A 23,180-nucleotide genomic window follows, 5' to 3' on the forward strand; every position below is an offset into this window, starting at 1 on the left:
TTTTATTTATACTGCAAGCTTTTTTAATATACATTAAGCAGTGATCTGGTATACACCTTCAGATAAATTGATACATAATTTTTATAATATATTTTTTACTCGAAGATGTGTATTAGATCACTATTGGGTATGTATCAAAGAAGTTTGTAGTATACATCAAAAAATTGATGAATATGTATCACCAGTCCATGTAATGTATACTGGTAAAATATGATCTTCTAAAAATTATATATTAATTTATTTGAAGGTATATATTGAATTGTTAAATAATAAATTTATTAAATATATCTAGATGTATATTGTTATTGATGAATTTTATATTTTAAAAATTATATATCAATATATATTGATTATAGTTCATTTAGTATGTATTATTTGATCATGTATTATATACGAATAAAAATATATTTTGAAATAAGGAAGAAAGATAATACTGACTTTTTTTTTTTTTTTAACCATGGGACTGATGGTTTTGTTAGTAGAACTTTTTTAGAGGCAACGTTGCAATATAAGAAGCTCGTTTTTTTGTCCCCCTGGTGCCGGCCCCGTATGATTATTGAAAAAAAAAAAAAACTAAAAATAGAAAAAAATAGGTTGTCATGCCACGTGGCCATTCCTTGGGACCAAAAAAACTAATATAGAAAAAAAAAAAAAAAAAGGGTTGTGATGCCACATGGCCACTCGTAGGACCAAGCACTCCAACCAACAGTATCGAACTTACGAACTAAATGGCGGCACTCCTTAGACGTCACTCCCTTCCACCGGAGACGCTCCAGTTCTTGCCGCCCAAAGAAGCTTTCTCTCTCTCTCTCTCTCTCTCCCTCCGCAAATCGCCCTCCCTCTGTCTATAACCGCACTCTCTTCTCTCTCCCTTTCCGAAACTAAACCAATTCCCGAAGCCATGAGGCGAAATCCGCTGATCCTATTCTTGGTCTCACTGTCCTTCCTCTTCTCTGCCGTCGGTTCCTTGTCCGACGGCCACGGAAGTCGCAGAGACCTCCACCAGCCCCTCTTCCCCATCCAATGGGTCCCTCCCCCTCCCCCTCTCGATTCTTCCGACCCTCCCCCCGCCCCCGCCGGCCAAACCCCGACCGCCGCCAATGTTTCTGCCGCATCCTCCCCCTCCAATTCCCGCTCCACCACCACTAAAAACATCGCCATCGGCGTCTCAATCTCCGTCGCCGCATTGGCCATTCTCTTCTTCTGCGGCTTCCTCCTCTACCGCCACCGAATCAGAAGCCCGCCGGATTCCGCCCAACTAGTCGCCAGCGAAGATGGTAGCAACTGGCGGTTCCGAACACCTGGCCGCCCCGCGGCCACCTCCGGGTCGGAGGTTTTATACCTCGGGACGATGGAGCCGGCGAGCGGGCGGGTGAGCGGCGAGCTATTCAGCTCGCCGCATCGGAAGCTTAGCTCGGAGTGCGTGGTGGAGGTGCACCACCCGAGCCCCGAGCTGCGGCCGCTGACCTCGCTGACGCCGCGGCCTCCGCTGCAACGAGGGGTCGTTCCTCCGCCGGAGGCGGCGTCCGATGATGAGACGTTCTACACACCGCACCGATCGTTGGCGTCCATGACTATTGGGAGCTCAAGCCCTACGGTGTCACGTCAGAGCATCCCGAGCGTAGGAAGCGCCGGGAAGGAGGTGCTGGCCCTTACGGAGGATGCCGCTCCTCCCTGGTCCCAGAGAAGTTCTCCAAGAAGGCAGCTTTCTAATGGTTTGGCGTCCGATAAACTAATGGTACCACCGATTACCCAACAGCCTCCGCCACCGCCGCCGACGCCTCCACCTCCTCCACCACCGCCACCTCCTCCGAAAACGGAAAGGATGGTCGGGATGCGGCCATCTCAGCCACCACCGCCGCCACCTCTGGATGTTGCAGGGAAGAAAAAACCACCTTCAGGGGCTCCTGCTGCGCCAATGCCAGCTGAACTATCTCAAAGGCGTCGGTTGTTGAGGCCTCTTCCACCCGAAGGTGCTCCAATTAACATACCAATTCCTATTTCCAAATTTAGCAAGGGAGACGACTGCTCTTCGTCCCAGCCAGTTGATCGAACGGGAGACGATTTGGAGGGTGATGCGAAACCGAAGTTGAAGCCCCTGCATTGGGACCAAGTGATGGCGAGTTCGGATCGGCCAATGGTCTGGGACCAATTGAAATCGAGCTCATTCCAGTAAAGACTTTAGCTTGCCCTCAAAAATCTCATTTTTATGTTCCTTTTCTGTGTTTTTATGTAGGCAAGCTCATTGCTATTCGCTCTGTTCTGGTTTTCTCTTTGGCAGATTGAATGAGGATATGATGGAGGCTCTGTTTGTCCACAATGCCACAAATCTAGTTCCTAAAGACAGTAACAGAAGACCGGTCCTTCCGCCATTCAAGCAGGAGAACAGAGTGTTAGACCCAAAGAAGGCACAAAACATAGCAATACTCCTGAGAGCATTGAATGTGACACAAGATGAGGTATCTGATGCACTTTTAGATGGTAATGATCCTTATCCTCTTCCCTGTTCATCTAGTGCTATTCTTTGCTTGTGTCATGCTGTTCATAAAAAATAAAATAGGAAAGCATCATTTGATATTGAATCTTCTGTGTCGCTTGGCAATTATTTTCTCTTATCTATTGATGGAGGGCGATGGGTAGGAAAGTATCATTTGATATTGAATCTTCTGTGTCGCTTGGCAATTATTTTCTCTTATCTATTGATGGAGGGCAATGGGTTGTCGGATGTGCTTCATTTCAAAGTGAGGGGAATTTTTCTCATGTTCATTGTATTTTGGTGGGAAGTTATTTTCAAAGCGACTTGAAATCTGTTTGTTTGTCAGATAGTTTCCTTGGCATTACGTATCTTTTTTGGTACACGCCAGCTGGAGCTAGCAGTTTGCCACTGAAGATGACTTCTAACACATAAAGCTGGGCAGAAAGCAGTAATAGTTACAGCTATGAAGGACTAGGACTGTATTGGAGTTAAAAGAACTTTAGACTATGACAATCTTGGAGTTCAAAAAGACAAAAAAAAACCAAAAACAAAAAATCCTTTCTCTCTTTAAACAAGCTCAGGCAATTGGTCCAAGCAAGAAGTTTCTGTTAATTCAATTGTCCTCTAGAGGAAAAGGCAAAAAATAACATTTTTTCTCCAAGTCTACAGTTGGTGCATTGATGAAGGCTAGTTTTAAATTCAAACTAAATCTCTTGAGGCTAGAGTTTTTAAAGTTCAAATCACTAAGACCTTTTCATATCACATGATTTCCATTTGTGTGATATCATCAGTTCCTAGTTCCCTCAGCCCACCTTTTAATGTCAAGTTTACTTGCTTCCTGTATTGATATCCAGGAGCCTTTCTAAATGATATGTTCAATTCCATGAACGATGTCAATATTTTTACAACCTAGTAATGGGTTTTCTAGTTCAGCATACAGTTTAACAGTCTCTGGGCAGCTAAACAAGTCAGCAACTTTTAAAGCAGTTTAAGTCTATGATTGATAGCTTTACAAATGCCAAAAACTGTTAGCTTAGTTGATTGGCACATCTTTCCTAAGGTTTCCCTTGGAGGAGGTCCAAGCTTCAAATTCTGAGTATTGCTCTAAAAGACTGAGCATTACACATATTGTCATCTCTAAAATTGACTTTACAAGCAGTAGTTTGGTGCCATTGTTCTTCATTTTGAAAAGTAGGTGCCAACAATATGACTATTTTGCAAGATTTTTTTTTTTTTAATCATTCTCACTCAAAGATTCTCCAGATTCATCCATCAGTTATTCTGATCTTGGAAAGATTTTGGAATGCAGATGGAGAACCAGTCAGACTTTTTCTTACCAATATAGGTTTTCTGTTTATTTAAGCTATTTTTTAAAAAAGTGCTTATCAGTATTGGTGGCAGAGTGATCTTTTAGAACATCACTGAGACCTCTTAAATTTCAGGAGTCCTATTGAAGAAACTTTAAATCATCAGCCAGAAACACAATTTATGCTCTCATATAACATCAGGTCTCCTTTTAGCAAGTCTGGAGTACAACATACTGTAGTTTTGTAATAGACTTGCAACATAGTCTAGGTCAATGGGAACTGTAATAACTAAAGGAGCTGAATAAATCAGATGATTAAAGAAACCCCACCAAAAAGGGAATGAGTTCATTTGTTTCATTCTTTGATCTTCTTAGTATGCTTAGTTGATTATATAACTTGCTGTAATTTTCTAGGGTAGAAGACAGAATGTCAAAATGGAACAGAAACATACACAGTGAGCATGTTATGTTGACAGTGCTTACAGAAATATAAAGTAGATAAAAAATGAAACAGAATAAGAAATATCATAAACTTAGGGGTTCTTAATACTCAGAAGTTCATATATATTGAACATACTGATAATTATAAGTTGTTATTTTCTTGTGTTTTTCAAAATTTTGTTTTTAAAGCATTTTGCATGATGTTTGTTCTTTTTGTTGGCAATTGCTTGACTAACCTGGTGATAAAAGAACATCCTTGCCTTGGGTTCAATTCCACAACCATCTCCAATTAACTTATAAGACATTATGAGCTTCTATGAAATCAAAATATACTACCTAAAATTTGCATTAAGTTCTATGGGTTGTCTTGTGGCTTGGAAATCTCAGTTTCTCTGCTATATAATTATTTTGACTGAGAAATTTCTAGAAAGAGAGCAAATCATCTCTTCTTTTTTTCCTCAAGAGATGCCTGAGAGTAAGTTGGGCGAAGCGGTGCTTGATAACAGGTAATCCAACTTGTAGAGGATGTTCTTCAAGAGTCAATTGATGCCTTTTAAGCAGGGCTAGGGGTCTAGATTTAGTCATTAAAGCCTGATCCTCGAGTAATGAAGAAAAGAATGAGAAGAGCATGGCCTCTAGTCCAAAGTATATGCAAATAGTTAAAAACAATGCTTTTTTTCAAGAAAAGGGATCAAGATGATTCAAGACATGGTTTTAGTCCTTAAGATTCCTGAATACATGAACTAAGTGTGATACACACGAATTAGTCAAACTTTAATGAAAGAAGGTACTCTTTGACCAAGTTTTAGCACTTATACTGATTGGGTTAGCATGGCATTTGCTGTACAATGTCATTCTGTACCAGTCATATTCCTGATCGTATGGTAGGGCTCCATACCAACGCATACCAACCCAATTGGGTGCATGCCAAATTGGCACAGTGGTATAGATAGCTGTGCATAATACGAAGGTACATCCCTTCGTCTTGTGCCCATATCTAGCAATGTTTGCAATTATATTATATGGTCTATAAACCAGTACCATAACTTCCACTCACTGGCACAGACTGATACAAACTAGCATGCAAGGTACATACATATGTCTATGGTGCTTGTTCCTTTCAACATGGTACATACCATACTGTCTGGTCCAGTAAATTACAACATCTGAATCCATGGTCTGAACTAACCAACATATTTGGTATTTATGCCTAAGATGTGAATATTTGGCATTGCCACAATGCATTTCGTACATCAAAGTCTGGTTATTGCTATTTCAAACATGATCATTTTTGTTCTTGCCTAAAGCATTTTTTTGCCTCAGTTCTTACCTTTTAGGAGTCATAAAAATTCGTTTTTCATTTAATCCACTATGACATTTTGATCCTTATGTCTAGACTATATATCACTGAGATGATTTTATCATGAAGAGCAACATGATGGCATATTTCTATATTGTTTTAGCATTCACAGTTTCTTCGATCTACCACAAGGTGAAAGAGGATAGGGGGTCATAGTGATACTGTTGTATTCATTGTTTAGCCACACATTGAAACTGCTCAATGTTTTAACAATATGCACCTTCAAAAGAATGTGATCTATCAAATAAAACCTAATTCTCAAGGTTTGAAGTTTTGACTACAATCTAGTTGAAAGTTGAAAGTTCCATGGTTCACCATACCAGTACACACCATCTTGTATTGGGTATACTGTACCATATCGGTATTGAACTAAAACTTGGTATGGAGGGTGTTGGTGCGAGAAATCATCTGGCATTGGGGCACTAGAGTTGGTGACAAGGTGGGCCTCCTGAGCACGCGACCTGCAAAAAAGTTCCTAACCAAAGGTGGCTCCGGCGAGGATCCTCTGACGCTCAAGTCAAAATCTCGTTCAACAAAAGGAAGAGCGTGAGAGACAGAATCCTTGCGTACCTCTTTTAGGGTCCTCTTTTGATCTCCTTTATAGCGGAGAGTTGGAGCTTCACTTGGCAAGTTGGTTGGCACGATCCCACATAATTAGGGTGTGATTTGTTGGACGTGAGATTGTCACTCGATATTTTTGGGGTGTGGCAAATATGATTGCCTTATCGATCTAGCGACAGCTGTTGCCAGGTGAATATCGCATTTTGAATGGAATTGCCAATCTGAGCACGGTAAAGGCAAGAATTGGTTGGCGACAATTAGGGGTTAGTCGTCTTGTGCCATCGTCAAGATTTACTCCGTGATGCATGAGTGGTCGACCGATGAGGAGTCATCAGTGATAACGTGCAGGGGCCGCAAAGTTGCTGTCGATGAGTAAAGCTCTAGTCGGACGATCGCGGAGGATCAGTCGACGAAAGTAGTTGTTGATCTCGAGTCATCTGAGAAGATGGTGGCTGACCTTGGATCGTCGGAGATCCCTATTGATGGGCATCTGTTGGACACAGTCATTTTGGGCTCTGGATCTTTTTATAAATTCGGTCTGTATGAAATTTTCTCTAGCAAAGCGCATATTGAGTCTCGATAGACTGAACTGACCCATGTACCAAGCATATTGACACCATACCTGCATGATACTGGTACAAGATCCAATATCAAGATGATGAACCTTACTTGAAACTAATCCATGAGACTTAGTTTTAGTAAGTTTAGGCTGAAACTAACTACTTTAAGTCAAGTTTTAGGTTGCGTTTGGTGCATCGCCAGGCAATCTTGGAAGGTAACATGGATTGCCTTCAAGATAGATTGCCATCATTAGATTTTCAATAAGGTTGATTACTGTGTCTGGTACACATAGATAATGTTATAGTAAAATGACTGAAAATCTTGATTTGACAATCAGATTATTGATAATGTGAAATTAAATTCTCAAAATATCTTCAATAATTTTGCCCTAGTGCTCTTCTTTTTCACTGATGAGAAGTAATGAGAGTGATGTGGGTGTGGTAGTGGTGCGGAGAAGTGGTAGGCCGAGGGATGTGGGGAACCACGAGCACTGGGAGGGATGGAGAAGGGGTGGGCTTGTGTGGAGCCGTGGGGGTAGTGGGGATGGGCGTGGAGGAGCCACGGGGGGGTGGTGGGGGACAAGAGCAAAGGAGCTGCGAGCAGGCAAAGGAAGATGGAGGAGCCGTTGGCCAGGGATGCACGTGGAGGGGGGTGGGGGGGAGGGGGAGGGTTGGGCAATAGGTTTTGTGTGATTTTTTTGAGGGATAATTTTATCCAAAATTTTTTTTTGCAATATTGCCAAAGAAATGGTAATTTGGATAGCCACCCCTCTCCAAGACAATTCAGATCGTCTCCCATGAGGCAATCTGGATTGCCAAGGCAATTTGCATTACCACCCAAAAAGCATACCAAATGTAGTAATTCAGATTACCACATTAAATTACCAGCAATCTGGATAGATTGCCGGCTACCAAATGCAACCTTAGAAGTTTCGGCCAGTTTTTGCGAACTAACCAAGATATGCCATGGATGCTATATTTTCACATTATATTGGTATATACTGACATTATGATCTCTCCATTTCTGTTAGCATACTCGGATAATAAATTTATCCTCGGAGAAGTATTTCCTTGCAATTCAACTTTTTCATTTCAAATGACATCTTAGCCAAATTATTGGCTTGTATAGGTCTTGAGCAATTACCAACATAAATCTACAATTTATGGCCGCCTCTCTATGGTACCAGTTCTTGCTTCTTCTTCTTTTTTGCTTCAACACTTTGGCTCATGATTCCACTTTTATTATTATGGACTAGTACCAAGATCGAGTCCTAGGCAAGTTGTCCATTATATTCACAATAAGGCACGGTGAGTGTCTAAAATTGCTGGCTCTATCCATGATGGCACAGCTAGCATAAGGCAAAGAGGTTCCCTCAAAGAGGCCCAGGACATAGGATTGTGTTGCCTTATTTAGGGTGGCAAAGGTGGAGTTATGGAAGCAAAATTTGCTTTGAAGTTTCGTGCCGTCTTCCAGATCAGCTCCTAGAAGGACACCTTTTGAATGAGGAACATATCTCCTCCATTGCCTCTATCCATGATGGTCCTTTTCCATGGTGTCCATCATCTGAGTTAATTGCTATCTCACTTTCATTTCTATGTGTTCCAGATGGGCTCTTTAATGTTGTCTAAATTTTGAAAAACCCATTTATCACAATATGTACCATGGTATGTGCTGTGCTGTATTATTCTATCTCAAGAAACCTTGAGTAGATACATGGGTCTGCAGCATTATGTTCTATACTGATACATGACCATTACACACTCTTATGGTATTTTGATCCTTGATCTCATCAAACTCCATCCTAGATGAAAACAATGGTTTCTCACACACACACACACACACACACGCATGCACGTGCAGAAGAAATTTTTGAGGAAAGAAAAGTAGACAAAATAAAGGCATTGTTATTTGTAAAGCAATCCTTAATTATGTTTGTATCAAATCATGTGATATACTAATTACTTTAAAATGCAGTACATGTAACTTTGTATGCAGATATGCTCCCTTAACCACACGACATTGCCTATATGTTTTACTATATGCGATCATATCACATATGAGCTGAAAAAGGCAGTTTACTTGGTATTATGCATATGTAGTTTGCTTAGCATTTTGGGGCCACACGCAACATGCTCTCATATGGGTCCATGAGGATGAAGTAGGTTCAAATTGATATTTTGGTTTGGTGTGGATTTCAAGTGGGCCTAATATGGATATTTATTATATTATATAATAATTATCCTATAACTCTCTCTATTAGATATCAAGTACTAAGTAGAATGATAAATTGTTACCTATTATTGTTATTGTTTATCCAAAAACATATTGTCATTATTATTTATTTTATTGTACTTAATATATTTTGTTTATTTTTAAATATAAAAAATAGTTACAACATATGCACCTGCATATACCACCGGCTGCTTGCTTGGATAGAATTACCTCTTACCTCTTGGGCAAGGGGGCGGAGTTCAATTCCTATTGGAGTCCAAGGTTGGGTACATATAAGGTAGAAAAAGGTGGGGATTCACCCCTCCTAATCTCTCTCCCTCTCTCTCTCTATATATATATATAAGAACAAATGCACCCGCATATGTGGCTTGCATATTGCATATATAATTATATACCACGCAATCTCTTGACTGTCCGCGTAGTTGAATTTTGAAACATTGGATATACTAATGTCTCAGGTTCCAGTTTTGGCTGAGATCCTAGGTTTATCATGCTTATTTTAATTTTTTCCAAAACTTATCTCCACCTAGATAAAATGTTATATCATTTCATCTCAGTACCAATCACAACTGAGATAACTATAACAACCAAGATTAAAACCTTTGTTAAAATTGAGCATAATTGCTGAAATTATGTAGAAAATTGGAAATAATTGGCAGTTTGGTTCTGATATATTTGAGAGAAAGGTGGCTTTTCTTAGAAATGAGACTTGTTTGGGTCTTTGAGAGATCTTTTAAGCAGGTTTATGCAGTATACCAAACTTCCTGAGCAGTGGATTCACATGATTCATGCTTTTACTAGAACTTAGCTTAAAGCTTAGAAGGCATGTAGATGAGATTTGTCTACTTGTAATATATTTCATTGTATTAGTGAAGGATGTCTTGGAGATTCCATATGGAATGGATGACTGTACCCGTAAATTCCTTTGGAAACCTAATCTTGGTCGTTGTGTTATTTTTGAAATAATCTTCCAGCTGCCAACCAGATGGACAAGGCTATTCTATCTCGGCTGGATTGACAATCATTCATCCATAAAGTGATATTGCAGCAATTGAATAGAGCGGTAGTTTTCTTTCAAGGATTGGTAGATTCCAATGATGTCTCTTTGTAACTTCATTAAGGTCCCATCGTCACTATCCCATGCTGTAATACCATGAAATTTTGAGGAACAAGTTTTCGGGGGGAAAGTAAGCCAAATACTTGCATTAAAAAGATTTAAACCTGTGAGCATGATGGCATGCACATATGGATAACAGAACAGAAAATTTCTCTATTTTGATATATAACTTATGAAAAGTCTTGCAAGGAGGAACCAAACATGCAGATAGGATAAAAAATGCGAGTCTCATGGTCATTTTGAATGTGCTACTGCAAAACTGTCTCAGATAATTGCAAGAGCAAACTCAATGATGAAAGGCATATGAAACCATTTACGTGAATATCACTAGAACTCATTTAAAAATCTCAGCTTTGATAAGAGGCCACCAAAGGAGAGCCACATACCACCGGTATTTCACATTAAGTACTTGGATAGGATAATTGTAAAGATAGATTCAAAAATGAACATACATTAACATGGATCAGAGATACAAAGAAAAATTTTAGACAGCCTTTGGATCCTGCAAAATGAGCACATACCTATTATGTCCCATCAAGATAGCTCTCTGGAATTATAGGTTTCTGTATTTCCAAATAAGATATTCACTAGACAAAGATTGTTCAACTCCTAGGCTAGAAAACTTTTCTACCACGCCATTGTCCTGTAGAGCAGTGATAGAAAGTGTGGAAGAATCCAGAGTAATTTAGACCTGAGAACATGCACAAGATTATTTTGGAGGATCTTGGAGGATGTCGGCAAACCAAATTACTAAGGACAAGGGAGGAAACAAAAGAAAGCAAAACTTAAAAAGAAAAAAGAAAAGGAGAAGAAGGAAAAGAGATGGCAAGGGGTCATATCCACCCCAAACATCAAGGCCTGGCCTGACTAAAAACAGCCCAAAAACATACTACCCCAGCACAAAACCTAAGACTGGACCATATCCATTCAAGCCACCTAGAACCACCCCAAATTTTAAATTCAAAATTTTGAAGCTCGAAAATCATGGTATAAGCTGTGTGCTGGACTCTGATTAGTGTGGTCATGCTAGAGTCAATAATTACAATGGTCTCGTTATGTTCTTTTAGGCCTTAATTTTGAATTAATTTGATCCTCTGCTTGTTTGTTATGCTTTTTGAAGAAAAAGAAGTATATACAACTCCAAGAAACTGAGACATCAGCAGCACTTCAACCAAAGTGTGTGATCCTTATCTCGTCTTAGGATGCATATGATACTTACCAGGAATACTGGCTTCTGAGTTCAAGAAGAAGTATCTTAGAAGTGTTTGCCTGGTAGTACCCTGGATATGGGCTCTTGTTGAGAACAAGAACAGTGCTTTATTCTTTGTACTTTATTGTAGCTTCTTGTGCCATTTTATTCACCAGCATTTTTCGGACCTTATTGTAGTCATCTGATGACTGATTTGTTCATGAAGATGATTCTAATTATCTAATTATTATCATCTTCTTGTGACAATTATCTCTTAATATTGTTTTTAAATTTAGATAAGAAATAAGCTGCCATCTTGTAAACAATGTCCGTCATATCTCTTTTTTGTGAACTGTGTCTAAGTGGTGTTTTGCATTTTCTTCAATAAATCACGAGTATGTATATATTGGTGGTAGAGTGATTCTAATTGACACCTCTTGCAGGTAATCCTGAATGTTTAGGTGCTAACCTTTTGGAGACTTTGGTCAAGATGACTCCATCAAAGGAGGAAGAATTAAAACTCCGAGACTACAACGGCGACATATCAAAGCTTGGTTCAGCAGAGCGCTTTCTAAAAGCAGTGCTAGATATCCCTTTTGCCTTCAAAAGAGTTGATGCTATGCTATACAGAGCCAATTTTGAGACAGAAGTCAATTACCTCAGGAAATCTTTTGAGACTCTAGAGGTAAAAAAGCTCTTTCCTTAACTCTTTCCTTGATGCTGCATCGTTCTTCGTCATTGGAGCTTGTTTATAAGTGAACATCTGAAGCTAAAACACAGAAGAAATATAACATAAAATCTCTTTCAATTAAATTGTCCACGTGTATATTCTTTTTATTGACATTTACCAACTCTCATTAAAACTACAGCAAACAGTGGACCATGTAACTAGAAATTTTTTGAGTATGAGATAACTATATGGTCTCCATCATATAGGACGGCATGAGTCATGGTTTTTTCAAAATTAAAAAAAAAAACAAAATTTAATATATTTCTTGCTCAGAAATCTTACAAACATTGTTCTAAAATACCCAGCTTGTCTGAATACAAATTTGTGCACTTATGCTTTTGATCTTTTTAGCTTTCTCAACAAAACAAAGGGGAGATAATTTATAATTCCATGCATTAGTCAGCTAATATTTTCTCAAATATGCTTTAGGCAGCTTGTGAAGATCTAAGAAGCAGTAGACTATTCTTAAAACTCTTGGAAGCTGTTCTGAGGACTGGTAACCGGATGAATGTGGGCACCAACCGAGGTGAGGCGAAAGCTTTCAAGCTTGATGCTCTCCTAAAGCTCGCAGACGTGAAAGGGACAGATGGGAAGACAACACTGCTCCATTTTGTTGTCCAAGAGATCGTCCGATCAGAAGGATCAGGTTCTGAACCAACAGCAGCAGATCTTCCTAACAATGCCAGGGAAAAGCAATTCAAGAAACAAGGCTTGAAAGTGGTTGCTGGCCTGAGCAATGAGCTTGGAAATGTTAAGAAAGCAGCTGGGATGGATTCAGAGGTCCTGAGAAGTTACGTCTCGAAGCTAGAACTGGGGCTTGAGAAGATAAGGTCAGTCTTACAGCTTGAGAGGTCATGCACCCAAGGTAAGAAGTTCTTTGAGGCAATGAAAGTGTTTCTTAAGGAGGCAGAAGGGGAGTTGGAACGGGTTAAGGCTGAGGAGAAGCAGGCATTGGGCCTAGTGAAAGAGATTACGGAGTACTTCCATGGGGATGCAGCAAAGGAGGAAGCCCACCCACTTAGGATCTTCATGGTTGTGAGGGACTTCCTCTCAATACTAGATAATGTCTGCAAGGACGTGGGTAGAACGCATGAGAGGACAATGATGGGGACTGCTAGATCATTCCTCATCTCTGCAAGTGCTTCTCTGCCGGTTCTCCATAGGCATGATGCATGGCGAGATGGGAATGCAGATGATGATGGTCCACGATCATAGAACAAATGAGGAACATAATTGAAGTGCCACAAAATTTATGCCAGGTGAATCTGATCAGCTGCAAAGTGGTGGCATAACTTTTGAAAAAAATGTTTTAACTAGATGAGAGGAAAAACAAATCTAGTTATTGACATTAGTAGGTTCATAACTGTACAAATGGAAAACATAAGCAATTCCACCCCCGTGGAAGACGATATATATACGTTTGTTCATCTTAGATAGATAGAGGAACAGCACAAAGGAATAGTGTTGAGGAAATATAAATTTATCTGATGGAAAATAGGTTGCAGGAGCCATCTTTCATGTAATAGAATTATTTACTGATAGTTGCAAATGTTTTGTTAATTGCGTGTAATTATTTTCTACTTTATTGTGTACTGCCAGGAAACTGAGAATGAACTGCCTGAGCTTTCTGAATTTGAGAGCTGATAGGTATTAGTGAAGATAGATTTTTATATTCCTTAAATCTTTAAATCTTGCTTGCCGTTGAGGAAGGATAGTTCCATACCGGAAGGTTGGTTGGCGCTTGTATACTCTTGGGCCATCTATCTAAATGCCTGGATTTTCAGTTAGGATCTTAACATAGTATCTGAGCCCATTGATCCTTCGTCTACCGAAGCCTCCATGCTCTCACCAAGGTACTAACCAAGAATAAAATTAAAAAACATAGGTCAGACCATAGATAGGAGTAGATCATATGGCTTCAGTTAATCTATTTGGTTCGTTGGATCTTGACTGATCTATGTTTGATCTAACCAGATCCTCTCCCACCAACCCTGTTCTTCTTATGAGGTTTGGAGTGGGCCTGGCAAGCCCCATCCAAAATTTTATTAAAGAATAAAAGAAGAAGAAGGGAGAAGTTGCAAGGTCAAGGGGATGAGGAAAGAAGAGGTGATTGCTTCTACAAAACCAGATACAAAAAGGCTTACACATTCAGAGTTGCAGATAATAGATCGGTTCTTAGACATAAAGCAGTAAGTAGGACTTGTGTGTGACAATATTTTCTTGGTGAAGATCCTCAAACGAATCCGGTTGGATTTTAAGCTTGGAGCTGTGTTTGGTGCCAACTTTCAATCCAGATTTTAACTCATAATAAACAGGTAGGTTTTCTGGGTCATTCTCATGTGCAAATACTTGAGCAACAAAATGAACAACATCATAGCTTTATATATTTATTACTTTTATTGGCTAAGATTTACAGACGAGGTTGTACAAACTACATTTTTACATGATGTTGCTAATCGATCATGGAAGACAAATCCATATACTAATAGAAGCTTTCATGCATCATCCTTGCCTGTTCTATCCTAACAGAGGGTGTAGTAAAGAGAAAAGAGCTGTTGTGGTTCTCCAGAAGAAATTTAATAAAGGACACGTCATTTCATTTTTATTTCAAGATCATTTCAGAGAAAAACCTTAGGAAACATTACATGCAGAATTGGAGTTCCATGCCAACGTTAGATGGAACAGTCCTAGATGCACAAAACTGCACTTGTGTCCTCCATTAGTCTCTTGACCTTCCTTGCTGTTCTTCTCTTACACATCCAGCTCGAAAGATGAGAATTGGAAGAGAACGGTAGCCGTAACATCCGGCCCATTGGGCCTTAAACCCAAAAGCCAAAAAAAAAAAATGAAGAAGACTTCCGCAGGGAGTCTTCTTCTCCCGACCGGCTCCTAATCGGAGTCGAAAACCTCATTGAAGAGGAGTCAAACTCCTCTCCTCCGATTCTATTTAAGGGGGAGACCTTCTCCCTTCTTTCCATCGTGAAAAATTTGGAGCGAAACAGCGAAGATCGCCAGAAATCGCCCATGAAAACTCTCACCGTGCTTACCGCGATTCCTCGCCGAAGCTCGAGATAAGCATATGATTCTCTTCCTCTCTTCTCTCCCTTCCTTCCCGTATCGGTGTGCACGTTCGCCGGCGACCAGAATCATCGGATTTTGTCGTGGGAGAGGTTTCTTTTTTTTATTTTCGGACGCCGGTGGTCGTCGCCGGCCACTGGTTTGGGTTCCTCCGGATGGCGGTGCACTCTCCTCTGGCTGCCGACCATTCTCGTGCCGGCCGACCGCTGGTCGGCCAACCTTATGAGGGGACCATTCGATCTCCTGTTTCATATTTTTTTCACCCATGGAGGCCACGGGAAGAAGTAGAAGAAGGAAGAAAAAAGAAAAAAAAAGAAAAAAAAATAAATAAATAGATACATAAATAAATATGAGTGAAAATTTTTTTCTCAAAGAAAGTAGAGAGAGAAATTCGCAGTCTTCTTCATTTTTTTTCTTTTTTTTTTGGGCTTTTGGGTTTAAGGCCCAATGGGCCGGATGTTACATTCTTTCCTCTTAAAAATAAATTTCGTCCTCAAAATTTTTCTTACCTGTCACCATTGCATTGGAAGCATGTGCGTTCTGTTGAGTAAGAGCATAAATTCTTTTCTGGATCTTAGAAATCTATCCATCACCCTTGTTTTGTCTTTCATAAGTTCTTTAGCCAACTTGATTTTCAGTATTTAGCTCTCTACTTTCTCTCTCTAAAATTTTCTCTCTCTAAATTGTTTCTCTCTCTTGATCGATTTCTCTCTCCAAAGTTATCCTTCTAAGATTAGCATAGTAAAAGACTTCATTTTGATGATTTTGATCGAGTTTAGGGAAGAGTCCGATTCCAAGTGAGGTTTTAATTTGGGATTTGTTTGAATTTAATTTTGAATTAAAATTAATGTAAGAATATAATTTTGAATAATAGGTACTGAAGAATCTCCTAGAAGTTAGTCGATCTGTTCATTCAGTGCTCTGTGAAAGGTAAGTAATGAATCATCTTCTCGAAATATTTTATATTTATTCTGAAAATAAATAATTATTTTTTAAAATTATGCATGATTTATGAAATTATGTTTTAAAACAAAAGTGCTTTTGGAATATTATGGTTTGTCGATTATGCTTCAGTAAAAATTATGATATGTTATGATACAAAAGTGTTTTGATACAGATCGGATTTATGCTCTCAGCCTAACTATGTTTTAGTGGACCCTGCCAGTGGGGGTTGTGCACTGGTATTCAGTGGATCTCGTCAATGGGGGTTAAACATTGGTCACAGTCGAGGCTGTTGAGTTACGAGTATTTTAATTCGAATCGGATTTATGATTATATTATAATATTTGAAGAGATTTGATTTGTATTGAATCAGTATGAAATATATTTTTTTATATTTATTCATAGTATTGTTCTTGAAAATTATATAAATATCTGAAATATCTAGTTAAGATATTTGTTACTTACTACTGGACTGTCTAGCTCATTTCTTTTCTTTTTATTTTTCAGATTCAGATAATTAATTGCGAACGTGGGAATTAATATTAGGATAGAGCTTTTAGAGGTGAGATTTAGCATTGTCAACTTCATTGAACTTAAATCTATTATTTTATTTTTAGTGAAACTTTATTGGATGTAAGATATTTGATTTAATTACTTGAATTAAAATTGAATAATAATTATTTAAATTTATTCTGCTGTGATCATTGATATCGTAATAAGATGCCTTGCATGCTTATAGAGAGAATTCTTAATAAATATGCAGCGGTTGCTGTGACCTTCTGCTCATGATCTTGGATCGGGAGCAAAACAGTAACTCTATACAGTAAGAAAGCTAAGGGCTAATAAATGAGAGTAGGGAGACATGGGAGTATTTTTGGATGGTAGAGTAGAGTTTGACGTGGGTGTTCGATCATAGGTTTCGCAATGAGTGGTGAAGCGGAGAAGAAAGAGTTGCTTGCCAACTGAATGAGTTGGTGCTTGGTGGTATACCCCCCAACAATCAACCGGTTTCATATAATGGAAAAAGAAGTCATTTTTTATGGGCATATATATATATATATATATATATATATATATATATATATATATATATTATTTTTTTTTTATTATTATTATTTTTTTTTTTTTTTGTCAAACAGGCTATTTTAAGAAGCCTCAGTATAAATACAACCAAAAACATCCAACATAACAAGATCTTGTAGCGGGCCGGGCATGGAAATTTCATTGAATATTGGCTTTTATGGCATAATATTTTCATGGAGTCGAGTCTACATGGTGATGGGCTAGATTTGGGATTTAGCTGCTTAAAAATCATTTTGGTGGACTAGAAGTCTAAAACAAAAGGCTGGATCAATGTTCCACATAACTCATTCACAATTTCTGCTCAGGTTTGGATCTGAGACATATATAGGTCGTAAATAGATGGCCGAAATCTCAATCAAGTTAATTTGATCGTGGTGAGCACCTGAGGTAGAAAATAATATAGAACAGATTTTTGTTTCTGTATCTTAGTCATACAAAAATTACATTTTTTTTATTGCTGAAAAATCTCTTTTGTTGCATCCCATCTTCTTGATAATTTAGCCATGGCCAATGGCCACGACATAGTTTCGACAGATAGGTTCTTAAAGAAGTAAGAATTATCAAAAATGTCCTTTCATGCGCAACATTTATCATGATTCGGTCTCTCTATGTTTACTATTGAATGGTCCTTAATAATTATCTTACCCTTACCTATTACAATTCCTAACTATAATTAGGACTGCTGTGCGAGGCTCTAAATGTAACTACGATAAATGAGTAATTATCAGATCTAGGATTTAAGTTTTTGGACATGTCTGACCTAAATTGGATTAACAACTTAGTTGCTTCTTAAACCGGCCAACATTTATAGCTTGCTTCGTCACTGGTAAATGATTTGACTCCATTATTAATAGAACTCCTTTCCGGTGACTAGCCAGGGTTCAAGGTCAAGAGACAGCTTCCTAACTTTCAACAATTTAATAAGTGCAGTGTAAAATACAGGCATAGGCCAACTCAGGAAGCCTTCACTCCAAAGTTTCATGAACAACCGTTCTAGTTTTACCGGACATCGTGGAATGTACAGTTGGGTTTTTTTTTTTATCCCACCTCAACGAGGATGATCCAACAAATGGCGAGTTTGACATCAAACCATGCAAAGAAATTCGAGAAAAAAAAAATTTGTAAAGCTATTTTAGATCAGCAGACTCAGCATTTTAGTCGACTCAGTCTGTTACTGGATCAACTAAGTTCAAGATGGGTCGATCCAGTTTTAGGATGGATCGACTAATCGTGAGAAACAGAATTATACAGAAAATAATATTTTTGATTTCTGGCATGGTACAGTATTTGAGCCGATTCAATGATTTTGTGAGCCGACCCAATTTTAAGTTAGCCGACTCAGTCTGAGACTAAGCCGACTCACTGGTTGTGACGTGGTTCAGGCTAATTCTGTTTAGAGTTCCGAGACCTATTTTAAAGGAGGTATAAAAGCTTTGTTGTATGTGGCTTTCATGGTGTGTGTGAAGAATCTTTCTTAAGGAGAAAAAGAGATCTTCTTTTGTGTGTGATAGATTTTTGGCCTCTATTTATTTTTGAGGGATACTACTTATAACCATCCTTGTATTGGATCTTTTGGAAGTAGTGATTTGTTGGCTTGGCATCGTGATTTTTTTCCATTTCAGATTTTTTCACGTAAAATCTTGGTATTCTTTTTTTTTCTGTCCTATTTATTTTGTCTTTGTGATATATTCTCTTCTCTTCATCTAAAGCGAGGTTCAAGATGGAGGCAAAGGCTACACGGATGATCAGTCTGAACGAAAACAAGTGGACGATCTAGAAAACAAGAATGGAGGATCTATTGGCATGTCAAAATCTTGATGCACCGTTGCTTAGAAAAAATGCCAAACTGAGAGATATGAAAGATAGCGAATGGGAGAGACTTGATCGGAAGATTATCGGTTTCATCAGACAATAGCTTGATGATAATGTATTCCATCTTGTTTCGATGGAGATGTCCACAAAATCGTTGTGGAAAAAGCTTGAAAGCCTGTATGAAAGGAAGACTGCTGAGAACAAGACTTTCTTGATTTGAAAGCTAGTGAATCTGAAATATGTTGAGGGGAGTTCTATTGCCAAGTACCTCAACGAAATGCAGAAGATTGTGAATCAACTTGCTGCTATGAAGATAACTCTTGATGGTGATTTACAGGCCCTTCTTTTTCTTTGTTCTTTGCCAGATAGTTGGGAGATCTTGGTGGTTTTCTTGAGTAATTTGGCATCTGATGGTGTTGTCACCATGGATATCGTCACTTCTGCCTTGTTGACTAAGGATGTCAGAAGGAAATTATCAGGTATGTCCTCTTTCGATGCATTGGTTACTGAAAAATAAAGGAGTATAGATCAAAACCTAGGAAGGCATGATAGCTCAAGGAGGAGATCAAAATCAAAGATCAGAGGCAATTGTCATCATTGCAGAAAGCCTGACCATATCAAAAAGTATTGTTATGCACTGAAGAAAGAGCTAAGAGAAAAAAAGAAGGCTGAGGAAAAACAAGAATAAAAAAAGTCTTCTGTTGTTCTGGCTGAAGGAGAGGTTATTTATTGCTCATCACCAAATCCTTATCTTTATGCTGTTGGTGATAGCTCGAATTGAGTGATTGACTCAGGCACCTCTTATCATGTTACTCCTCGGAAGGATTTTTTTTTTGTCACATCAGAGTCATAGTAGTGTGCTTAAGATGGGTAACACTGACTCTTCCAATATTGTGGGGATCGGTGATATTTGTATTGAAACCAATCTTGGTTCTAGGTTGGTATTTAAGGATGTGAGGCATGCTCCGGATCTCCGTTATAATCTGCTATTTACAGAAAAGATTGATGAAGAAGGCTACTACAGTCACTTCGATGAAGGCTAATGTAAGATGACCCGTGGTTCTCTTATTGTGGCAAAGGGAAAGAGATGCTGTTCTCTATGTCCAATGGAGGCTAAAGTATGTGGTGGAGAGGTGAATGCAAGTGAAGACTATTTACTGTTAGAGCTCTGGCATAAGCGGTTTGGTCATGTTGGTGAAAAGAGTCTTCTACATCTTGCGAAGGAAAAGCATCTACTTGATTTCAAAGGTGCGACTCTCAAATCTTGTGTTTATTATTTAGCCAATAAACAACATCGTGTTTTCTTTTCAAATAAGGTTCATGCTAGAAGGAAGAATGTGCTTGATTTGATACACTCGGATGTATGCAGTCCTATATCAGTTAAGATACTTGGTGGCTATCTTTATTTTGTCTCTCATAGATGATCACTCTAGAAAGGTGTGGGCCTATCCTCTGAAAAGCAAGGATCAAGTATTCGAAGTTTTTAAACAGTTTCATGCCATGGTGGAAAGGGAGACTAGAGTGACCCTCAAATGCATCTGAACAGATAATGGTGGTGAGTACTTGGGTCCTTTTGATGTTTATTACAATAACAAGGGCATTCGACATGAGAAAACAATTCCTAAGACACCATAGTTAAATGGTATGGCCGAGCGAATGAATTGCACTGTTGTGAAGCAAATTCACTGTATGCTGTCAAATGCCAAGTTGTCAAAGCAATTTTGGGATGAAGCCTTGAGGACTGCTATTCACATCATCAATGTTACTCCAAGTTCATGGTTGGATGGCGATGTTTCAAAGTATGTGTGGATTGGAAGAGAAGTCTCTTATGATCATTTGTGAGTGTTCAAGTGTCAAGTACTTGTGCATGTGCCAAAGGATGAAAGAGCAAAGTTAGATGTGAAGTCAAGAGAGTGTATATTTCTTGAGTATCCAAATGAAGAGTTCGGGTATCATCTATGGGATCCAGTAAATAAGAAAATTGTTTATAGACGAGATTTGATTTTCTTAGAGGATCAATTTGTTGATGATATCAAGGAGAAGACAGAGATTTCAAAGGCTGTTTCTACTGATTTGGAGATCAAGGAGTTGATTGGACGGCAACAACCTGATGTTAACGATGGCGATACACAAATGGGTGCTGAAAATATATAGTTGGATTCTTCTAATGGATCAGGTGGCTCTATTGACATTGATACACAACCACAAATTGAAAGTGCAGAAGTTGAACAGCAAGCAGAGAAACAGCTATGGAGATCTGCGTGAGGGCACATTCCATTCAGAAGATACTCATCAAATTAGTGTGTTACTTACCGATGGGGGAGAACCAAAAAATTTTCAGGAAGCCATTTTGTGTGATGATGGTCATAAGTGGCTGGAGGCTATGCAAGAGGAGATGAGCTCGTTGCATGAGAATCAAACTTATGACCTAGTGAAGCCCCCCAATGACAAGAGAGCTTTGAAGAACAAATGGGTGTTCAGAAAAAAAGCTCAGGAGAAGACTTCTTAACCAAGATACTAGGCAAAGTTGATTGTAAAGGGGTTTAATCAAATTAAAGGTATTGACTTTGAAGAAATTTTTTCTCCGGTAGTTAAATGAGTTCTATTCGTGTTGTTCTGAGTATAGCTGCAAGTTTGAATCTTGAAGTTGAGCAGCTTGATGTAAAAACAGCCTTTCTTCATAATGATTTGGATGAGGAGATTTATATGGAACAATCGGAGGGTTTCAAAGTCAAAGGCAAAGAAGGACTGGTATGCAGGTTGAGAAAAAGTTTATATGGACTGAAACAAGCACCACGCTAATGGTGTAAAAAGTTTGACTCCTTCATGGTTGATCATGGCCACAACAAGACTTTGTCAGATCATTGTGTTTATGTGCAAAAGTTTGGTGATGGTGATTTTATCATACTTTTATTGTATGTAGATGATATGCTTGTTATGGGTCGTGATACGAAGAAAATTTGTATGTTGAAGGATGAACTTGATAAATCCATTGCTATGAAGGACTTGGGTGCAGTGAAGCAAGTACTTGGTATGCAGATTTCTCGTGACAGAGAGATCAAAAAATTGTGGCTGTCACAAGAAGGCTATATTGAAAAGGTGCTTCAGAGATTTAACATGGATAAAGCCAAGCCTGTGAGTTCTCCATTAGCTAATCACTTCAGGATGAGTACTCAACAATGTCTTTCTACTAATGCGGAAAAGGAAGAGATGAAACATATATCCTATGCCTCAGTGGTTGGTAGTTTGATATATGCGATGATGTGTACAAGACCCAATATTGGTCATTCAATAGGTGTTGTGAGCAGATTTCTTTCAAATCCGAGCAGGCAACAATGGATAGCAGTGAAGTGGATCTTAAGGTATTTACATGGTACTTCCAAAGTATGTTTGTATTTGGGAGGCAAAAAGCCATTGCTTAAAGGATACTCTAATGCCGATATGGTAGGTGATATTGATTCAAGAAAGTCTGACCTCAGATTATTTGGTCACATTTGCAGGAGAAGCTGTGTCATAGCAATCTAAGCTTCAAAAATGCATTGCCCTATCCACCACTGAAGCTGAATATATTACGATGACGGAGGCATAACCCAACAAATGACGAGTTTGACGCCAAGCCATGTAAAAAAACTCAAGAGAGGAAAAAAATTTGCAAAACTGTTTCAGATCAGCAGGCTTAGCATCTTAGTTGACTCAGTCTGTTATTGGATCGACTAAGTTCAAGATGGATCGATCCAATTTCAGGATGGATTGACTAACTGTGAGAAACAGAATTATACAAAAAGTAGTATATTCGATTTCTAACATGGTACAGTGTTTGAGCCGACCCAATGATTTTCTGAGCCGATTTAGTTTCAAGTTAGCCGACTCAGTCTAAGACTGAGCTGACTCACTGGTCGTGCTGTGGTTCAATACGTGGCTTTCATGGTGTGTGTGAAGAGCTTTTTTTTTAAGAGAAAAAGAGATCTACTTTTATGTGTGATAAATCTTTACCCTCTACTTATTTTTTAGAGATACTACTTATGACCATCCTTGTATTAGATCTTTTGAAAATAGTGATTTATTGGCTTGACATCGTCGCTTTTTTCTGTTTCAAATTTTTCCATGTAAAATCTTGATATTTTATTATTTTTTTTCTACCTTATTTATTTTATCTCTGTAATATATTCTCTTCTCTTCATCCCAATATGTACTAATATACTCGTTATAGACATGAATCTTCTAAACAAATGGGTGCAACCTTCCAATTTCACCATTATATATATACACACATATACATAGCTTATTGCATT

General features: G+C 38.6%; 1 protein-coding gene across 1 annotated transcript; it reads left to right on the forward strand.

Moving 5' to 3' along the window:
- The first annotated feature begins 742 nt into the window (after nucleotides 1–742).
- Nucleotides 743–13,631, forward strand: LOC105057925 (formin-like protein 8). The gene is made up of 4 exons (XM_010940648.4): nucleotides 743–2,172; nucleotides 2,282–2,481; nucleotides 11,687–11,928; nucleotides 12,403–13,631. The coding sequence occupies exons 1-4, from the start codon at nucleotides 902–904 to the stop codon at nucleotides 13,186–13,188; spliced, it is 2,499 nt and encodes an 832-aa protein (XP_010938950.1). The 5' UTR covers nucleotides 743–901; the 3' UTR covers nucleotides 13,189–13,631.
- The last annotated feature ends 9,549 nt before the right edge of the window (nucleotides 13,632–23,180 follow it).

Source organism: Elaeis guineensis, chromosome 15 (assembly GCF_000442705.2).
Source record: "Elaeis guineensis isolate ETL-2024a chromosome 15, EG11, whole genome shotgun sequence".
NCBI classification, from domain to species: Eukaryota; Viridiplantae; Streptophyta; class Magnoliopsida; order Arecales; family Arecaceae; genus Elaeis; species Elaeis guineensis.